The 22,561-nt window shown below is 32.4% G+C and overlaps 1 protein-coding gene across 2 annotated transcripts in view; it reads left to right on the forward strand.

Moving 5' to 3' along the window:
- Window positions 1-21,942, forward strand: part of CHD1 (chromodomain helicase DNA binding protein 1) — a gene marked incomplete at both ends in the record, with an annotated part of 75,601 nt that extends 53,659 nt beyond the window's left edge. The window contains 14 exons of one of the 2 annotated variants that reach the window (XM_084233536.1): window positions 1,868-2,028; window positions 3,301-3,342; window positions 4,438-4,568; window positions 5,859-5,997; window positions 6,203-6,353; window positions 7,764-7,886; window positions 8,913-9,041; window positions 9,591-9,854; window positions 10,195-10,335; window positions 12,244-12,422; window positions 17,890-17,986; window positions 19,440-19,491; window positions 20,053-20,263; window positions 21,597-21,942. In XM_084233536.1, coding sequence (XP_084089662.1) covers window positions 1,868-2,028; window positions 3,301-3,342; window positions 4,438-4,568; window positions 5,859-5,997; window positions 6,203-6,353; window positions 7,764-7,886; window positions 8,913-9,041; window positions 9,591-9,854; window positions 10,195-10,335; window positions 12,244-12,422; window positions 17,890-17,986; window positions 19,440-19,491; window positions 20,053-20,263; window positions 21,597-21,942 — 2,166 coding nt within the window. The remainder of the gene's footprint in view (window positions 1-1,867; window positions 2,029-3,300; window positions 3,343-4,437; window positions 4,569-5,858; window positions 5,998-6,202; window positions 6,354-7,763; window positions 7,887-8,912; window positions 9,042-9,590; window positions 9,855-10,194; window positions 10,336-12,243; window positions 12,423-17,889; window positions 17,987-19,439; window positions 19,492-20,052; window positions 20,264-21,596) is intronic. The other variant, XM_084233537.1, reaches the window with a different exon arrangement.
- Window positions 21,943-22,561: the final 619 nt, after the last annotated feature.

Consider the following 22,561-nt stretch of genomic DNA (forward strand, 5'->3'; position numbering starts at 1 on the left):
ATCTAGTTAGAGTTTTTTTTGGTTCCTCCTGAAAAATTTGAGCCTAAGGCAAATGAGGGACTCTCCCTCACCCTAGTCCTCACCTCTTAATCTTGCTACTCCTCTCCCAAGGGTAGGTTTTTTGTTTGTTTGTTTGTTTGTTTGTTTCCCATTTTTCTGTTTGTTTTCCTGCATAGTAGATCTTTGTCTAAGTTCTGTATGTGAGAAGAATCTGGGTAGGCTTGCTTTGCCTGTCCTCTCAAAGGTGGCTGTTGTTTCCTTTCTCCAGGCTTGTACTGGGAAAGAAAGTTTCCTCTAAGTAGACCAGCCTGTTTCTAGGCTGTGTCATGACCACCTGGTGGAGGTTTGTGGAGAAGCTCCTAAGAGTGGATGCAGGATCTCCCTATGTCTTTGGTTCCCGGGAATCCTGGTAACTCATAGCAAATACTAGCTTGCCTTCCCTGATTGCATTGTGTTCTATCTACCATTCTTGCTTTCCACAAGTGAGGCTGTTTCCATCCCATCTATTCTTGGAATCTGCTCTGTTTCCTTATGTGCATACTACTAGATTGCCCTAGGATTCTGATGCATTTAAGAACAGCTCTGGTTTTATAAGTTTGAGTGGGAACAACCTGTCAACTTCTCTGCCTCAAGCAAAAATGAAGCCCAATAATGTGTTCTTGATCTGAAAGTGATCAAGAATGTAATTTCTTGATAGTATTTATTTCTGCAAATCCTAAAATGATTTCATTTTATGGTACACAGAAATCACAATGTTACATTAGATCTTATGAAAGTATGAGCGGGAGTTAGAACTAAAGAACCAAATACTGACTAGTTTTCAGCATATTAGGGATTCAGAATATGCACTAAGAATTTGGAAAAACTCCAGATACTTACAGAAAATATGTTTCGCACTGTTTAAAAAAATCTAATAGATGCTTCATATAGGTTTTTATGTGGATTTAACTGGCATTTTTTTTTCTTTTGAATATCTGATTAGCCTAACTAAATTACTAGTAAGTAGATGTCAAGGGTGAACAGATACAAAAAGTCTCTACCCAGAGATAGCACTAGTATTAATATTATAGATACGTAATTCCAATATTTTAAAATATTTTAATTGCTAAAATATTTTAGCAAATATTTGTTGAATTTAATTGGAATCATACCAATTTGGAACTTGTTTCCTTCTCTTTCACAGTATATAATGACTATTAATTATTCAACAACGTGATTTTTAATAGAGTCTCAACTTTCCATTGTAGAGATTATTTGTCCAGTCTCTTTTTTATGTATGATTAGATTGTTTGCACCCTTTTTTACATTTATAATGTAAAGTCATTCCTTTGTATCTCTGATCTCAGGAAAAATGTCGAGGAGTGGTGTTACTGGATGAGCATGATAGTTTTTAAGGCTTTTGAAATTGTATTGTCAAATGGTCCTCTCTCCCATTTTAGATACCCATCAGAGATAAAACTTATTCTGTACCATTAATAATATTGGATATTATTACTTAGTTAGAATTGGTCAAATTGATGGTTTAAAAAAAGAATTGTATTTCATTGTTACTTTAACTCACATTTAAAGAATTTCCCAGTGAGGTTGTATTTTATGTTTATGTTATATAATTAATTGCTTGTTTGTTAATAACCTTTCTCATTTTCATAAAAGGACAATAGTTATTTCCCTGATGATTTTTAAGATTGTGTTAAGTATTAAGGCTGTTAATAATTTACTGTATTTAACATGCTGTATTTTTCTATTTTGTTTTAATTTTGTTCATAGAATTTGTTAATTCTATAAATCCTTTAGTGTTTTCTTAATTCTTATGATTGAAACTTTCTTTACTTTAAGCTAGCACCAATTTTTTTTTTCCAAATTCCAGATTAGTTTCAATGGAAGTGAAGGGAGACGCAGTAGAAGTAGAAGATACTCTGGATCTGATAGTGATTCAGTCTCAGAAAGGAAAAGACCAAAGAAACGTGGAAGACCACGGACTATCCCTCGAGAGAATATTAAAGGATTTAGTGATGCAGAGATTCGGCGGTAAGATGAAATAAGACCATTTATTTCAATTTGCCTTTGTTAGAGGGTGAAACTAAAATATGGAAATCCCATAATTTTCAAAGCTTAAGATCAAAGTTTTAGACAAATATATAATTGAGTTTAGGTTGGGTAGTTCTGTTTTATTGTAACTATGGGGGAAAAAGTTTGACATCTAATCTTTGCTGCTGTTTATTTATTGTTAGCCTATTTAGACTGCTGGTGTCTTTGGTTTGTTAATGTGGTTCAGAATTGTGGCCCTTTTGAATAATGAGTGTATATTTCAATACATTAGATTTATTAAAAATTCTTACTGCATCTATGACTCCCAACATTACTATTTTTATGTGGGAATAAATTTAGTTCCATGATTTTGAGGGTTTTTTTAACATTGAAGTGATTTGCTTTTTGAAAGTAACCACGTTAAAAGCATTTCTGTTATGTCCAATTAGGAACTGAGGTAAGATTGGCCATGCAGAATAAATTGTAGTTTTCTTTCAAAATATGGTTATTTGCATATATAAATTTATTGGGATAACAGCTTAGTTTTGTCTGTTATATTTTTGCATGTGACATTTGTAAAAAGGTTGTTCATTGTTGTATTTTAAGAGTTTTGTTATTCCTTTCAAACCATTGTAACTCTTTTCTTTTAAATCATAGACCTGACTGATAAAATTCTTCCTCATTCTTTCTACCAGGAAACTAAATATATTGTTAGATTTTGTTAAGGGTACTTTTACGATCACCTGATTTACTGGACTTTCTGTCTTTAGTTGAAGATGCATTTCAGCTTCCACTTTTCCTGGATATTTTCCCTCATCCATCAACCACTTAGGTAGCTTTGTTCTTAAGTAAAATTTTATTTTCCATTGTTGGTATAATACCATACATTTGAATTGAAACTATATTCAGTAAACTTTTATCAACACTTGGAATGTGAGGAGGTGTATAACTGATTGATAATTCTGAAGACACTTCCTGTGATAGCCTGGAACCCTTTTTTGTCTTGTGAAAATAATAAAGTAATTTCTAAAATAAAATTTAGCTTCTTTTGTTTTATTTATTTTGGTTTGTAAACATCATCTGGGTGTTATGAAATGTCTGTCTTACATGGTATATTGTACATTTTTTTCTAGCATAGTTTATTCATTTTTGTTAGTAATAGTGCTTTGAATTAATATTTGAACTAACAATATTTTCTTATTTCTATATAAATATATCTTTGTTTATGTATGGTGGGACCCACATTTAAACCAAGCAATTATTCTCTGTTAGGTTTATCAAGAGTTACAAGAAATTTGGTGGCCCTCTGGAAAGGTAAATAGTTTTGTAATTCTTACAGAATTCTAAGAGTATGTTGCATACTGTCATCTTTATTTATACTAATATTCAGTTTAGTTTCTGTGTCAAATTTACTTAATAGGTATTTACAATTAATCAAAAAAGCACATGCCATTGATTGTAAAAGTTTTTATACTGTTCTTCCTAGTCTCTAAAATTTTATCTACAAAATGAGATTTTCTATAAAATGTATGGAATCTTTGCATTTTTATAATCTTAAGGTACTTTTCACATGGTTTATCTTGTCCTGTTTTTAATCAAACACAAAATAGCAGGTTCATTCTTAGAGAAACTGAGCTGCTGACCTACCTTTTGACCTTAAGACCAGTTCTGTTTTCCCTTATTATTATTTAGTAAAGTATCATTAAGTTTTCCTAATTGCTGTTTCCTTTTTTACATATAAACTGTATTAAAATCTAAATTGCCAAGGAGTTCTTAAATTATTGGTTTATCTTAATTGTTGGTGATTTGCATATTCTTTTTCCTTTGTTGGAGCCCGTAGAGTGACATAAACTTAATTATTATAACTCTTTTTTCTTCCCTAAAGCCTTCTTATTTTGAGATGAATTTTTTATCTGAGATGAATTGCATGAAGTACAATGAAATGATTGCAAAATTATTTTTAGATAATGAGAAAACATTTTGAATGTTATTCACTATTTATATTTTAACTCATTGCATGGTAAATTAAAGAACTTTACTGTATCTTTTTCATATAATTATCATAACTTAGTATCAACACTTATCTACCTTTTGAGTTTGAAATTTGATCAGTTTTGGTAAATTTTTATACAATTATATTCCATAATCTTCAAATTTGAAACATAACATATGTAATAAACTATTAACTTTATTATTATCCTTAAATATGTAAGTGAATTGTATCCTTGTCAGATCTCCTGGTTTTTACTTAAGTCATCCCATTTATGCGAACTAGAATTTGTAGGGCATGCAATAGAAGTAAGTACATGTAGAGCTTGAGATAGAGTGAAACTTGTTCTGTCTTTCGTGGCACCACTTTATTCTGCAGTATCTTTTCATTGAACTGAAAATTGTATTATTTTGTTGCAGATTAGATGCAATTGCTCGAGATGCTGAATTAGTTGATAAATCAGAGACAGACCTCAGACGACTAGGAGAATTAGTACATAATGGTTGCATTAAAGCTTTAAAGGATAATTCTTCAGGAACAGAACGAACAGGTAACATTAAAATGAGAGTGATTTTAAAAAGAAGTAAATGGAAATTGTAAACTAAGCTTTTATTGAGTTGGGCACGTATTATATTTTAAGTTATCTATTCATCAGTCTTAAAAGATGCTTTACAAATAAAGCAAATCCATGCATGGGTCAAAGGAAATGTTTACAACGGTTATGTTATTGAAGGCAGTAGAACCTAGCTACCTGGTATATTTTGGCAAGGCGGTGACATTAGGAATTACTGTTATACTAAGTTTTGAGTAGATGACTGGGGAAAGATAATGTAAGTGGACATATGTGATACTGGCTTTTTGAGCATAATTACTTCATTATGCTGACTTTGCAATTTGTCCAAATAAAAATACACATTTTTAAAAAAAATTTTCCCAACCAGTGGGGTGTCTCTTTGTTTTTTTTTGTTTGTTTGTTTTTTGTTTTGTTTTTAAGATTTATTTATTTATACAATAGCTGGGGTACAGGCCAGAGGCATGGGAGGGTGAGAGATTCATCAGAGACAGAACCGGGAGCAGAACAGGCATACGGACCAAAAGCACTGCTGAGAGGAGCAGCGGGCACGACAGGAGAAGTCAGCCACGCCATGTAGGAATCTCCGTGGCCGGCCTGGAATTGGATGGGTGCTGCAGAGTCTGCAGACAGTTTCACAGTTCTGTGCTCAACCCGCTGCGCCACCAGGGAGGCCCCAAATAAAAATATTTAGATAAGATTTAGTAATAGTGTACTGGGAAAAAAAAAAAAACTTACTAGAATTCTTATTTAGAAGCTAATAGTGTTATCAATTGATTTATGAAACTGGAAAAACAGTTACTTGAAATAATTCTTGTGACTCCATATCTGTTATATATAAAAACTGGAGGGCCTCCCCTGGTGGTGCAGCGGTTGGGCGCTGGGTTGCGAGGCTGCCCGCGGCCTCTGTGGCGCCGGTTCAATCCCCAGCTGCGGGGCAAGGGTCCCACATGGTGCGCGGACCTCTCCTGCCGCCCTCTGGTCCCCTCAGCAGTGTACTTCATCAGTCTGTCCCCTGCTCTGGCTCTGGTGAATTCTCTCACCCTCCCGTGTTTCTGACTGTACCCAGTGCTTGTATGAATAAATAAATAAATCTTTAAAAAAAAAAAAAAACTGGAACCATCTTTAGTAAAATTTAAGGTTTGCCAGTAGCCTCTCCTTAGTATGAATAAGTTAATACTTACTAATGTATATAATAGCGTTGTTACTTTGTATCTTGTGGAACTATATATTTTATGCTCTTTTCTCTTTTTTTAAAAAAAAACTAAGGTGGTAGACTTGGGAAAGTGAAGGGTCCAACATTCCGAATTTCAGGAGTACAGGTGAATGCCAAGCTAGTCATTTCCCATGAGGAAGAATTAATACCATTGCACAAATCCATTCCTTCAGATCCAGAAGAAAGAAAGCAGTGAGTTACTTACTTTTTCATTGTAAAATATTTGTTGTTACTATTTGAATTTTCAAAAATGTGTTAAGTATCTTTTTTGTCATTGGCTAATTTGAATCATGTTTATAGAAATAAAGGGTAATATACTGAAGTTCTAGTGACTCATGTTATGTAAAATAAATGTTTAGTAAGGCAACTGCAAACCTGACTGGTGATTTATTGCTAGGTATACTATACCATGCCACACAAAGGCAGCTCATTTTGATATAGACTGGGGCAAAGAAGATGACTCCAATTTGTTAATTGGTATCTACGAGTATGGATATGGAAGCTGGGAAATGATTAAAATGGATCCTGACCTCAGTCTAACACATAAGGTAGGTACTTAGGTTTATTTCTTGATTCTTTTGACCATTATAATGCTGAATTTAATTTATTCTAATTTTTGCCTTTAAATTTTGTTGGAAATACACTCAAATGGGAGTCAGGAAACTGAAGTATTTGTGTGATTTTGATTTCTTTAGAAGCTGGTTGTCATGAAGAGATTTGAAGTTAAATCATCTTTGAGAATTTGCTTTGAGAATATATTCTGAAATATATTTTTGTTCAAAGGATTAGGTGTATTTTTCTTTCTTATTATTACCTAAAAATTCAGTCTCTCACTCCATCATTATATATCACTCAAGGGCAAAAAAGGATCCTGAAATATTTTATAGTTTCTTTTTTAAATATCAAACAATGTTTAGGGTTTTTTTGTTTGTTTTGTTTTTGTTTTTTTGCTGATTAGATGCTATCACATTAGCTTAAATCATTTTTTTGCCTAGAAAAAAACACTGAAAATAATGCCTTATTCTTATTTGTCTTTTTTATATTTTAAGTTTTTATGAACAAATGGAAAATTTCAGATGCTGTGCTCTGTCATTTACTACTTTGATGAAAAACTAAATAGTGCAGATTCCCACTGTAAAAGTTTTCTCACAGTGCATGCTTTGGGTAATCTACATATATGACACTGTAGATTCTAGGAATTTTATATACTTCTTAGGTAAAATACTGTTATTGATAGAGGAAGAAAATCTAAGACTACTTTAATATTAAATAACTGGATATGAAATGTATTCTAGTAGATTTTAAAAAATTTTTTTTTAAGATTTACTTATTTATGCATACAAGAGCTGGGGTCTTGGCCAGAGGTTTGAGGGGTGAGAAGATTCGCTAGAGACAGTGGGGAACAGAACAGGCAGACTGACTGAAATACACTGCTGAGGGGAGCATCAGGTGAGACAGGAGAGGTTTGCTGTGCCATGTGGGTAGCTCCCTTGCTGACTGGGGATTAAACTTGTGCTGCAGAGGCTGTAGATTGCTTCATAGTGCTGTGCTTAACCCCTTGCACCACCAGGGAGGTCCTTAAAAAAAAATTAACCTCACACTTTCAATTTTCGTTTTAAATTGAGGACTTTTTTTTCCCCCACATATTTATTTAGAATCCATTCCCACGGAAATGAAATCTTTGAGTATGATACAGGGATTAAAAAAAATGTATTTTGCATTCTGAGTTGTTTATTCCTGCAAATTTATTTAGAATCCATTCCCACGGAAATGAAATCTTTGAGTATGATACAGGGATTAAAAAAAATGTATTTTGCATTCTGAGTTGTTTATTCCTGCAAATTTTAAGAATTGTAGCTTGTTAATGCATTACATATTTTTTTAAAAAGGGAAAGCATTTTTAGCCAGTAAATTTCTCACATTAGTTACTGAAAACAAACTGAAAAAATTGTTTTCAGATTCTTCCAGATGATCCTGATAAAAAGCCACAAGCAAAACAGTTGCAGACTCGTGCAGACTACCTCATCAAATTACTTAGTAAAGATCTTGCAAAAAAAGAAGCTCAGAGACTTTCTGGTGCAGTAAGTTAAAATTTTCCTTTTTTTATTAAAGATTTATTTATTTATACATACAAGAACTGGGGTGTGGGAGGTGAGAGGATTCATCAGAGATGTAGTGGGGAACAGAACAGGCAGATCAACTGAAACACACTGCTGAGGGGAGCAGCGGGCAAGTCAGGAGAGATCTGCTGTACCATGTGGGTTAGCTCCCTGGCCAGGGATCGAACTTGTGCTGCAGTGACTGTGAATAGCTTCATTGTGTTGCATCTAACCCCTTGCCACCACCAAGGGAGGCCTGAAGTTTTCTTTTTATATAAGCTTAGTTTACTGATCATCTCAGAGATTTGTGGTTAATATGGACTTCTAAGTATATATTTTTTATAATTTAGTGGCTTTATTTGTATATGGTAATATTTTACTTTATCTCACCATTCATCTTAAAATTGGTGAATCATATCTTTAAATGTGGGATCTGGTTGTTCTTCATTTTTTGTCTTTTTAGTATTTTGAGACAACTTGTTAGAGTGTGGGTGCTTTTGAGAGATCAAGCATCCTTTACTATTTTAGAGAACTTAAGGGACAGTTGTAAGATCATTGAACTTATAAGGGGACTCAAAAATGTGAGGAAAAAACACAAAAAAAAGAGAATTGGAAGCTAAAGCTACCTTTAAAAGTTTACCTGTGAACACCGTTTCAATTACCTGTGTACCATTAGAAATCATTTTTAATGCTATCTCTGGTAGCATCAAATGTAGTTGAAAAAATTTAAGAGGATGAAAAACCTTCTTATAGCTGCTTCTCTTCTTTTTTAAAAGGAATAATTACTTCTAAAAGAATAATTACTTGGTTAGTATTTACTGTTAACATTAATAAATATTGTATCTGATTCATTAAGTTACAACCTTTTTGTTGACTTTCTAAGATCGGTGTAGCTTATTAACAACAGACTAAGCATTGTGTAGGACTGTGTTCTTTTAGCTGTTTAGATATGCCATTTAAGTGTCTTTTTTAAAATTTATGGAGTTGACTAGAATAAATTATTTTTAGGGAGGTTCAAAGCGGAGAAAAGCAAGAGCAAAGAAGAATAAAGCATTGAAGTCTATAAAAATGAAAGAAGAAATAAAGAGTGATTCTTCTCCTTTACCCTCAGAAAAGTCTGATGAAGATGATGATAAGGTAAAAATATAGAGCAACCTTTTGTATAGAAAGGGAACATGAAGTATATTAGTATTTGCATTTGAAATTCAAATTTAAAATGTTTCTGGTATTGAAGTTTTTTTTTTCTAAGATTTTTATTTATTTATTTGTACAAGCACTGGGTACAGTCAGAAGCGCGGGAGGGTGAGAGAATTCACCAGAGCCAGAAGGGAGAGCAGTGAAGTTCTTTTTTTTTTTATATAGTGCATTATATAGTCTTATTTATAGAATAGTTCTACCAATCCAATAGAATACTATATATCACTAGAGGGATAGAGCAAGGTCCTTCCTTTTCAAACATTTGCCAATTAACTGAAGTTCTGTCTCCTTTAATTTTATTATGACTTTTAAAGAGAGCTGGTTTACCTTTGTTTTTATCCTAAGGTAAACATTGCTTGTATCATTATTAAAGGGATTCTGTGTTATTTCAGAATCCACGTACATGTAATCCATACTCAAGCAAAGTAAAGAAATTAGTCTTTGTCAGGATTTGGTTAGTAATACATTGGCCATACTTGCACTTTCCAGGATGAGATCACTTCTGTGAAACATCCAAATAAAAAAATTAAAACAGAAAGAGACAGTGAAGAAAAACCTGAGCCAGATGTTTGTATAAAGAAAGAACCAGAAGAAAAGAGGGAAGCAAAAGAAAAGGAGAATAAAAGAGAACTTAAAAGGGATATAAAAGAAAAAGAGGATAAGAAAGATATAAAAGAAAAAGATTTTAAAGAAAAAAGAGAAAACAAAGTTAAAGAAGCTATGCAGAAAGAAAAAGACATAAAGGAAGAAAAGGTATGCAAATCATGATGTAAAATTTAGCAAGTGAGTCAACATATCAGGAAAATAAATTGACTATAAACACAAGTTAGTCTCAGTTGACTTCTTTAAAAATATATATGGGTATCTCATAGAGGAGAAAAATAGGTTTGATTACTTTCTAACTGCCTATTGATATAGGGTAACATTACAGAGTAGCTTTATTTGTGGTTTCCCCAAGTAAATTAGGGGGAAAATAAAAATGTAAGTGAGAATAAGCAGTTACATAATAAAGCAAGACCATATGTTTTTCCCAAAAGTGGTAATCATTTTGCCTTTGTTGTTTTGTTTTTGTTTTATTTTCCTTTTTCTTCAGTTGAGTGAATCCAAGTCTGACAGTAAGGAAAGATCCAAGAAGTCTTCAGTATCAGATGCCCCAGTTCATATCACTGCAAGTGGTGAACCAGTTCCCATATCTGAAGAATCTGAAGAATTAGATCAGAAGACATTCAGCATTGTAAGTAGTAGACTTTCTGGTTTTTAATAATGATTTCACCTAACATTTAAATTGCATTTTCATCTTTTGGTGCTTTTTATTCAGTAATATATTTGAATGTGGTAGTACTTTAGTTTAGATTGATAAAAGCAGTAGATTTAAATTTTGAAAGGTTATTTTGTATTGAGAATCAACTCGAAAAAACTCACTAGAAAGACTGTAGGGACAGATGTGTAAGGAGCTTTTTTTCTCCAACTTTAGGATTTTAAACTTTAGTTCCTGAACCAGTTAGCTGTTTGATACTGCCTTTTACCTATAGTGAAAGACTGGTTTATTTTCTAATCTTTTACAGGTAAATATTTTTAGAAAATAAAATGAAAATAAGGGTGAAAAAGAATGCCATGATGTGTTTTATTACTAAATATTAAATTGTTTCAAAATTAAACCTGCTCAGAGCTTTCTAAAATTTCTGTACTTTTCTCATTGTGGGCTACCATAGGTTCATGGACCACACTTTGAGTAACACTGATCTAAAATACTGGTTTTATATGTTGTCGTGCTTTTGTGCTTATCAGAGTAAGCACTCTATCATGGCTTTTTCCCAAAGGGTTTATTTACTGGATATACAGGAATCCAGAGTTGTTTCAACTATGAAATTGTTATGTAAATTTTAAGAAAAACTTTATAATGAGATTACAGTATGGGGAAGCAATAAGGGTGTTTGTTAAGTGTACTATATTGGCTCTATAGCCAGACTACTACTTGCTGTGAAGAAAGTATGAAGGTTTGATGAGTTAATATATGTAAAATCTCAAAAACATTGTTGTGTGTAGAAAAATAGAAGTTAATACTGGTTGTGGTAGCAGTTATTACTGAATTAAGACATACCAACTGATTAATGGATGACTAAAAAATCTAGCTATAGAGATAAAATCAAGAAGGAAGAGTAATTTTAAAGAAAAAAAGAATGCTATACTTGAAAGATGGAAATTTTTTACCTTCTAGGATTACATTTGTGTCTTATCCAGTATGCCATTTTAGATCCTGAGCTCACCTCTTACCCTTTTTTTTTAATAGGAAAAAAAATGTATTTTATACTTTGGAGAATTTTGATTAATGAACCCATATGTTCATTTCCTACTGATTTCATGACATCCTAATACGTTTCAAATAATTTACATGCTCTTTAAATATAGTTCTTGTTACAATACACACACACAGGGAGCTATCCTTACATCTCTGAAACAAATTACTTGCTACCCATGGATAGATTTATTATTAATTTCAATTTTTTTCTTATATACATAAGTAAATAAAATTTATTTACAATTTGTTTTAATATAATTTTGATTCTATTTTTGGTAGTCATAGTTTTTATTACATTAAATTAGATTTCAGCTGAATTGTACAGTTTTTGGCATGTCATCCTTAGTGTGCCAGAGATATATATATATGGCCAAGGGACAGGTTGTTCAACCTCCTTTCACATCCTGACCATCCAAAATATAATAGTAGCAAAAGTTGTTACCTACTTTGTTTTTCCCCAAAGTTTAAGACACACTATTTATACTTCTGGTTATATTGATTTTAATCACTTTGTCAGTATATTTAATTATATAAAGAACTTTATGTTTTACCTTTTATTTAATCTTACAGTGAATATAAGCTACTGTCATTTAACAGTCTGTGTTTGACTGCTAAAAATGGTGTGCTGTAGTGTAAAAAGTAACCATTCTATACAAGGTTAAGTAAAATCAAAAGTTTTTACTACAGAAAGACTAATTTTGCTTTCTGGAAAAAAAAATGTGTGTTGAAAAGCCCTGATATTTCAGGGCAATGCTATGTATTTTCTCATGTAAATGTCAGTAAAGATAGATGTTAAATTCATGTTTTTAATAAATGTATTTCTGTTATTTTTCTATTTTTAAGTGTAAAGAAAGAATGAGGCCTGTCAAAGCAGCTTTGAAACAACTTGATAGGCCTGAGAAAGGCCTTTCAGAAAGAGAACAATTGGAGCATACTAGACAATGTTTAATAAAAATTGGAGACCATATCACAGAATGTCTGAAAGAGTATACAAATCCTGAACAAATTAAGCAGTGGAGAAAGTAAGTAATGTGCAGAATAAATTTATAATTATATAACCATCTGTTGCCTATATTTCAATTTATTATTATACTTAAGAAGTTTAGGTAGCAAAATAATATTTAAAGAGATAACCTGAGGGCAATTGTTTTTTTTTTTCCTTTAACTTTAAAACTTTTTATTCATGAATGATTGCTTAATTATCATGATGAACCACATCCTTTATATCCTCAACCAATGTAAACTGCAGACTTGTATTTCCACCCTGTGTTTTTATAAGCAGTAACATTATAGTTGATGTTAAATTGTAAGTCTGAGCTACTACATTATTTTACAAATAATGATTATCAGCTCTAGCTCAGTGTTAAGCCAAACTACTAGACAACTTAGGAAAAAAAATAAAATGAACGCAAACTAGTCGTTGACATCAGCATGTTAGTTACTGATTTCTTTTCTACATTCGGTGCAGCTACTCATCAAAACCAAAAAAAAGTAATGACATTACTGGAATAGTGATAATTATCACTATTATCACTTATTTCAAAAAATCTCCCCTTTCTCCTTAAATTCAACCAAGACCAAGAGAGAAGAGATCACTAAAAGATCATTATGATCACTAAGCTTTTGAAAACAAGTGAAACTGAGCTATCTTGTTCAAAGAAACAAACTGTGCTTGGATAATAATTGTGTGAAGTCTCGTGCTTATAATGCCATAGAATGATTAAGAGTTGGCATCAGAAGACGTGCTCAGGACCTATCTTGGCTAATTTTCAGTTTAGTGACACTGAACAGTTACAGACTTTTGAGCATCCTGGTGTTATTATTTGTAAAATTATAACACCTGTACTTGAACTTCTTTATATACTGTAAGACACTGCAGATTTTTCAGTTATTAAATAAGTTTAATTATATATGAAGGCTGAGCAGCATTAATCCTAAAATACTGTATTCTTTATCTTTTATTTGTGATTGGAATATATCTACTGGAGTGCTAATGTTTTCTTTACATATCATAAAACATTATTTCATCCTTTGTAAGCTCTTTCAGTTTATATGATAATCCCCAAAACATGGAACCACAGAACAAAATTAGAGTAACCTTCAATCCTTTATTTTAAGTCTTAAGTGGGAATGTAGTCTAATTTGTATATTTAATTTCTTAAATTCTGTGTCAGTGGTTCCCAAGTATTCTTGAGTGTTGGTGATAAAATTAGGAAGATAAAGGCAATGTAAGGAATTATTCTTAGTTAAATTTAGTTAAAGTATCATACAAAAATTGTTTCCAACTTTTCCAACTTTTTTAGTGGAAAAAAATTTGGTGTCTATCTGAAAATACTTGTGTACTAGATACCAGTTTTTAAATCCTATTAAATTTTTGAGGTTATAAGGAAAGCAGAATTTCTATTTTTCTTGCCTGTATACATTAGAAATAAGCAGCATCATATTGAAATTATATACACTGAATAGATGTTATTTCAGATTTAATTTGTTATTAGGAAAGGGAAAAAAAGAAACTTCTACAAGAAGAGACACATAGCCAGAAAACATATTTCTTCATCTTCATCCTAAAATTTGGCTCATTTTTTTTACCCAGTGAAACAAGTTTGCTCCCCTCCCCATTTTTTTTTTTTTTTACCCACAGATGTCTTGACTTCATGTGCCTTAGTGTTCATTCCTGCAGCAACTGTCTCTGGTTATACCATACTACCCTTAAGGGAGAAGGGAGAACTGAAAAAATTAATTGAGAAATGTTTCATAAAGTAAATTAGTTTTTGCTCTGGTTTGAGTGTTGTCTTAGAGAAAATTTGGGGAATTGGATGTGGAAGTAAGAGGAGTAACTATAATTGAACTTCTAACCCAGTCTCTCTCCACCCCTCCCCAAGAACATAGCTGCAATTACTGATTGTACAAACATAATTATAAAGCAGTGGACATTAATCAAGTTATAGCCATAATTATCTGTTTTATTTCTTGCTCATAGATACTTCCATACATGTATGCTGACTAAATATTTGGTGCTGAAGTGAAACATTGTTTATTTAAAAATCACTTGTAACCAAGTCATGACTGTAATAATGTATATTTGTGTCAGAGTACTTTCATATGCCTCATTCTCATCCTTTGAACAGCATCTAGGAAACTGAAGTTATTTTACTGTTCCATTTTACAGAAAAAAAGATAGACTTGGGTGAACAGCTTAGTAGGCTGAGACTGGGGCATGACAAAGGAAGGCATCTAGGGTGCCACCTTTAGAGACATGCACTTAAAACATTTGTGTATATGCCAATGCTAGTCCCAGCTCTCATGTTTTGCCCACGGTCACACAATTCAGCAGTTGATGTAATTAGGACCAAAATCTAATTTCTGACTAGAGAGTCTAGGAAAAAGATGTATTTTTGAAAAGGAAAAACAGGCAGTTTTTCCTGCTTCTTACTCTAGTGAGTTAACTGTAGAATGTAAATACATTAGAGTATCTTAAATGCATTTAAATGGTAGATGAATTTTCTGAGCTGCTGTGGATTTCAGTTCATTCAGGTATCATTTCATTTATTTTCTCAACTAAGTTTGCTTTTAAATTTTATTTCAATGTTGATATACTTAAAGAGTATATTTTTGTTCTCCACTAACCACTAACCTACAGTATTTTTAATAATTTAAACATGATAATTCTAAGATTTAGTATATATTTTTTTATCTTTACTCACTTTTCATCTGTTTTATATGCTAGAACCCCAAGGAACATTATAGGCATTGTTTTAAAATTTTAAATATATATTTTTAATTTAATGTCATTCTTTAAGTTCATTGATAATTGATTACATAGAATAATGTAGTGTAGAGAAGGTTTCTCAATTTTTTGGACCATTTATCTGTTAAAACTTTGCATTGGTAAAAGAACTAAGACTTTGTGAAGAGGTGAAACATCTTTTTTTACAGTTTGTAATCTGTAATTAATTAACATTAACACATTAATGTTAAATTGTATACATTGATCATACATTAAAATTGAAAAATTCAGCAAAATTAAATACAGTCAATGTAAAAATTGTTCATTTCTATCTTTTTTGTTTAAAAACATACTAGCTAATGATAATGCATTCTGTAGTGTTTAAGGGAAGATACACTAATACCTGCCTTTGTTCTGAAATTAAATAAAAATTAGAGGAATTGACACATGGATATATTTATGGAATGACATGTTATAAAGTAAGCATTGTAGACTCAGAATCTAGTGGATAGGTGAGTGATTTTAAAATTCTTTCATCTTCGATATAAGTTGAAAATTTTCATGATGAAAATTGAAATATCATAGGCCTATAATATGTAAAATGAAAATGTCCCATTCATGTAAATAGCCTAATAGTATTGATACCTTGATATGCCTTGATAATTTATTTTATTTAAATAGCCTGATTTTATAGGCTATGAAATATCACAACAAAAGCAGATTTTTGAGAGTATTATGCATATATGTGCATTTAATTAAAGGTGTAGGTAACTGCACTAATATATTTTGCAGTTTTTGTAAAATTATCAGCCAAAATATTGTTTAACAATAGGTAGCAGATGCTGCAATTAAGCAACCAAAATGCTCACAAACTAAATTGATAATACCAGTAATACTAAATTGGTAATTTGTAATTAGTAAAAACAGTGTGGGAAGAAGGCAATTGAGAAAGGATAATTTAATAGTGGTTAGAGTTCTTCTGCCCAGGGCCTCCCTGATGGCTCAAGAGGTTAAAACATAGCACTAATGAAGCTGTCTGCAGCCACTGCAGCCCAAGTTTGATCCCCAGCCAGGGAGGTGACCTACATAGTGCAGGAGACCTCTCTTGACTCACCGCTGCTCCTCTCAGTAGTACATTTCAGTCAATCCACCTGTTTTGTTCCCCCCTCTGCTTCTGATGAATCCTCTCACCCCGCACACCTCGGGCCTGTACCCTAGTTCTTGTATGCATAAATATTTTTTTAAAAAAGAATTCTTCTATCTGATTACCAGATACCCGTCTCTGTATGCACATATTCAGATAATTTTGCAGTTAAATTGTGACTTAGATTTATGTACTCCAAAATTTACTAACATTTAGCAATTTTTTTTTAATGGCTTAAAGAATAGCTGCTCTTCAACATATTGATGTTCAAAATGAAAAGACTAGGAATTACTTAGTGGAAAGAGAATTAGGAGATCTGTCTTCTAGACTTACTTATTTTATATAATTTTATATGCAAGTCACTTATTGTCAATACCTTATTTATTTTTAAAATTAGCTACTATATTTACTGTCTACCTTAAAAGATGATTATTCGTGGAATTAAGGTGGTGACACACAGCTGAGAAGGCGTGAACCTATTCCCCTAAATCGTATACGGTACTATAAATCAGTGTTCCCTCAATAATGAAAAAAAAAATCACAAAAATCTTTGTAAAGTACTTGCTATTAATAGTATCTCATTCTAAGCTCTGTAACTTAATGTATGTTTTGTAGTGATGTACAATAGATACTTGATAGTCGAGAGAAATGGCTTAGCCATTTAGAAATCACCAAACTTAGTTTTTCTGTATGTTATTCGTCCCATAAAATAAAATTAAAAATTATATTTAGCTGAGACTTTTCTTTTTCTTAGACTCCATCAGTGTCTCTGGAAAAATGGCTTCTTTCCTTGAGTAGTTATTATTCAAACACAGATTTATTATTTTTTTAAATCTGTCACTTGACCCATTTAAAATGTTGACATTGGGTAGTTCACTAAACTCCATCATTGTGTAAGTAGTAAATTCTAAACTCTTTTAAGTTGAAATCACATTTTACATGAAAAGCAAGCAGTTTAAGAAAATAAAATATGAAGCCATTACTCTTCAATTGATACTAGACAGATTTCAACTCATGTCATTGTGGCTACTTCTGTATTAAGAGGGATTCTTAAGCTGCATCTGAATTTATTATGATCATTTATTGATTCATGCCTTGGGACAGGAAAGGAGGACTAAAGACACAGTGTCGGCCCTTGTATATAGTTTCTGGTCATGTTATTCTCATGGCCATTGCATTACCATTAAAAAATTACAGTTGCCTCTTAATGCATTTTTAAGATTATTTCACAAACTTAATGCATATTATGTGATGGTATCTTAAACTACGAGCATAGCTTGTATGTTTTTATTCATTATTTGAATCACAATATGAATACCTTCCTAATTTCTAAGTTACACCTCTTTTTCCATTCCAGAGGTTATAAAATGAAGGGTTTTGGAAGAGAAATATAGTTAAATGATATTTAGTTTCCTTTGCAATCTTATCCAAAAATGAAGTTTTAAAATAACTAGAAATAATCTCATTAGACTTTATGCCGTAGAAAAGCTAAATATGTATATAAATATATGTGTGTGTGTGTGTGTGTGTGTGTGTGTGTGTTCTGTCTAGAGGGAAGGACTTCCCATGAAAAAATTAAATACTTGCCATCTGACTAATTTGCCCTTTCACCTTTCAGAAACCTGTGGATTTTTGTATCTAAGTTTACTGAGTTTGATGCAAGAAAACTACATAAGCTATATAAGCATGCTATTAAAAAAAGGCAGGAATTGCAGGTAAGTTAATACATTTTTAACATTAATTTATGTCATTAAAACAATGAAACATTTTTCCTTATGGAGAAATTCATTAAGAAGTAAAGGGAGGGGCCTCCCCGGTGGCACAGCGGTTGAACACTGGGTTGCGAAGCTGCCTGCAGCCTCTGCAGCGCCTGGTTCGATCCCTGGCTGCTCCCCGGCCACTGGAGGTGTGCCCCACATGGCGCGTAGACCTCTCCTGCCGCCCACTGCTCCCCTCGGCAGTGTACTTCAGTCCTTCTGCCTGCTCTGCTCCCCGCTCTGGCTCTGGTGAATTCTCTCACCCTCCCGTGCTTCTGACTGTACCCAGTGCTTGCTTGCTTGCTTGCTTGCTTGCTTGCATGCATGCATAGATAGATAGATAGATAGATAGATAGATAGATAGATAGATAGATAGATAGATAGATAGATAGATAGATAGATAGATAGATAGACAGACAGACAGACAGACAGACAGACAGACAGACAGACAATCACCTTTAGAATGCCAGCATAAAAACTTTTGCAGTAAGATCCATTGAAGGAAGCTAAAATTAGTGAGAAATTAGCAACAAAACAAGGTATTAGCATAATCTGAAAGTATTTCCTCCAAGATGTTTATTAATTATAAAGAGAAAATTAATAACTTTATAGAGGAAAAATGTCCCTGACATCACCATATACATGCAGTTAATGTTATCTTCACCACTATATAAGACATATGTAACATCATGAACCCCAAATACTGATGCACTGGGAAAATAGTACATCACTTCTGTGGAATTTTTGACAACAATGCATAACCTCAATCTAATCATGAGAAAATATCAGATGCACCCCAATTGAGAGAGATTCTATAAGAATATCTAGTGCTTTCTAAAATTGTCAAGGTTGCAGAAGACAAGAAAAAGCAGGAATGTCCAGATTGGAGGAAACTAAGAAGACATGAAAACTAAGTGTACTATGAAATTCCAAATTGTATACTATAGCAGAAAAGGGACCTTACGTGAAAAAATGAGAAATCTAAATGTAGTCTGTAGTTCAGTTAACAGAATTGTACCAGTTTTTTGATTACTTGGTTTTAGTCATTATACTATAGTTATATGACATATTAACATTCGAAAAAGCTGGGTGAAGGGCATATGGAAACTTTTTACAGTCTAAAATTATTTGAAAGTCAAACTTATGCTAAAATTTTGTTTAAAAATACATATGCAATATATTGTGTTGTTGGAGAAGTCATGACTTATTTCATTGAAAATCAGAAAAAATGTGTCATGACTTTTCCAATAACCCAAAATAGGGATATTTGCAAGTGTTACATTAATGCATTCTAATACCTTATGTGAGCATTTCTTCTAGCCATTGGATTTTCTTTTTGAGCATTTATCCTTGTTTTGTAAAGATATTTGAAGCTACTAAAAAGATACTTAACTTTATGCATTTATTTTAGCAAAATAATGACCAGAACAGCAATTTGAATACTCACATGATTAGAAACCCAGGTAAGGAAGCCTTCATAATTGTCTTGGAAAATAAATTGTTTTTCCTTTATTGGGTTTTAGGTAAATTATAAAGAGGGTCCTTAAATTTTTTTTGAAAGTACCTTTATATACAGAGAAGTTTAACACATTTCTATATCAAATCAGTAATCTTAAACAATTGTTTTAGCTTGATAACCTTTCCGAAAATCAAGTTTTATAGGTTTTCAGACATCATAGAATAATTGTTACAATGAACATGTTTTTTAAAAGATATTATATGGAAAAATAATGCAGCATTTGTATACATAAAATCACAAAGGTATAGCCTGTTTGAGAAGGAAATGGGCCTTGTACTTTGTGTAGTTTTTTTTTTTTTAACATTTCAGAATTTTCTGACTCTTGTAGGCATTAGGTATTGCTTTCATAGACTATTTCTAAAATGTTTTAACCTGCTGTACTTGGGAACTGATTATGTTTAGTCAGGAATTGAAAAAGGAGTTACTATTATTTGGTAGCCAAGTTTATTTTGTTTATCATGTATGTTTTTTAAGTTAACAAAAGTTGGGCTCTTTTATCTAACAGATGTGGAAAGATTAAAAGAGAATACCAATCATGACGATAGTAGCAGGGACAGTTATTCATCTGATAGACACTTATCTCAGTATCATGATCATCATAAAGACCGACATCAGGGAGATTCTTATAAAAAGAGTGACTCTAGGAAAAGACCCTATTCTTCCTTTAGTAATGGTAAAGATCATCGTGATTGGGATCACTACAAGCAAGATAGCAGGTAAACTTGACCTTTTTTTTTTAATTTTCTTTATTCATGTTTTTCTTTTTTATTTTATTTGCTTATTTGACCTTATCAGCCAATTCAGTCTTCAAGTAAACAGAGTAAGTCTTAGTGAAATAAAGATTTGTTTCTAAATAAGAAAAAGTGATATGTAGTACATTTTTGTTAATAAGACCTGAATTTCTCAAAAATATGTTGTTTATTTTTTAATTATAGATTGAATATGAAAAAATGTGCAATAAGAGATGAAGGTTATGTACGGAGTATTGTAATTCATGGGATTCATTATTACTGATTTTAGAGAATATTGACTTGAGTACTCTTCAAAATACAGTATAGACTAAGATAAAAGGTTATGTTTGAAAATAAGGATATAAGGATATGTCTGAAATTTGGTGAGGGAATCCTGTATCTTCTCCCATTGGGAAAAAAAAAACAAAAAGAGATAATTGTCTTTCAGACAAGAGTTTGTCGACACATTAAATGACTTTCCTTCTCAAAAAAAAAAAAAACTTATGAGGAAAAAATTAAGTGAAAAAGCTCATAAAGGTTAGATGTAGGGCCTCCCTGGTGGCGTAAGGGGTTAAGACGCAACCTATGAAGCTGTCCACAGCCACTGCAGCACAAGTGTAATCCCTAGCCAGGGAGCTACCCACATGGCGCAGAAGACCTCACCTGTCTCACCCACTGCTCCCCTCAGCAGTGTATTTCAGTCAGTCTGCCTGGTCTATTTGCCACTCTGTCTCTGGTGAATCCTCTCACCCCCTACACCTCTGGCCTGTACCCCAGTTCTTATATGCATAAATAAATAAATCTTTTAAAAAAAGGTTAGATGTAATTACTGCAGTCTGGAATAAACAGGAAGTTTTCTGGGTGGGGTTTTTTTTTTCTCCCCCACAGAATGCATTTTAGAGATTTTAATTTTTCCTCCTTAGGGAATTATGAAAGTCTGAGTTTGTAGGTGGTGTAGATAGGTTAAATTTCATCTTCCAGATAATTAAAATACACCCATATTAGATATGCATAGAATAAAAAGTAGCAATCAATATAAAATACATGTAAAATTAGATGTGATCCTGTGTGGATCACTTTAGTTTTATGAATTTATTAGTTTTCCAAAAGCATGGCATGGAAAAGTATTTCCAGTGTTTTTTTTTTTTAAGCTTAAGAAATTCCCTTAAGCTTACTTACGAAATTTTGTAATGAGACACTGAGCTCAACATACAATTAAAAGTATGTCAAAGTATTTTTTGTTTCGTCTTTTAATAAGATTTTATTTGGAAATGTTTGATTTGCATTATTAACTGAAGTTCTTAATTTATTTCATTAGATATTACAGTGATAGAGAGAAACACAGAAAACTGGACGACCACAGAAGTAGAGATCATAGATCCAGTTTGGAAGGAAGTTTGAAAGATAGATCTCACTCTGACCATCGTTCTCATTCAGATCACCGATTACATTCAGACCATCGATCAAGTTCTGAATACACACACCATAAATCGTCCAGGGATTATAGGTACCACTCAGATTGGCAAATGGACCATAGAGCTTCCAACAGTGGCCCTAGATCACCACTAGATCAAAGGTCCCCTTATGGCTCCAGATCTCCATTTGAACACTCAATGGAACACAAAAGTACACCTGAGCATACCTGGAGTAGTCGGAAAACATAACAAAAACTGATGCTTTGTCTTTCTGGACTTTTCTTTTAGCCATATATCATAAACCAACACAGTAATTGCCTTACATGACTTGAAAGATATAAACAGATCTTCTATCAGTAGCAGTATTGTTACTTCTTTCCAGGATGCAAGGTCTATTACCCCACCAGAAGAGAAAATATTTTTATATTTAAGGATTATGCTGCACTGTACTACAAATATTGTGGTACTTTTTTTCTTTTTTAAAGAAATGGAAAATGTTTACTATTATAGGGACCTCAACACTGCCCTTCCATATAGGCTGGATAAAACTGTTTTTAAGTCAGTGATTTTAGACTGACCTTCATTTAAATTATGTTTGTATATGAACTTTACTCTGACCTGTTGATCATGTTTCAGGAAGGAATAAAAGAGAGTTCTTTTCTTAATAAAGAAAAAACACTCAAGGACTTTGTTCACTTTCCAAAGCTACTTGTTTACATTGTACACTGCGACCACCTTGCCGCTTTCATCACAAGCTTGAATATTTAAATTCTGTACTTATATCTGTAAAATAGCCAGGAATTTTCCTGTTTGTGATCTATTATTATGCCTTTTTACACACAAAAAAATATGGCTGTAAATTATTGTA

Source organism: Talpa europaea (genome assembly GCF_964194135.1).
Source record: "Talpa europaea genome assembly, chromosome: 5".
Taxonomy (NCBI): domain Eukaryota; kingdom Metazoa; phylum Chordata; class Mammalia; order Eulipotyphla; family Talpidae; genus Talpa; species Talpa europaea.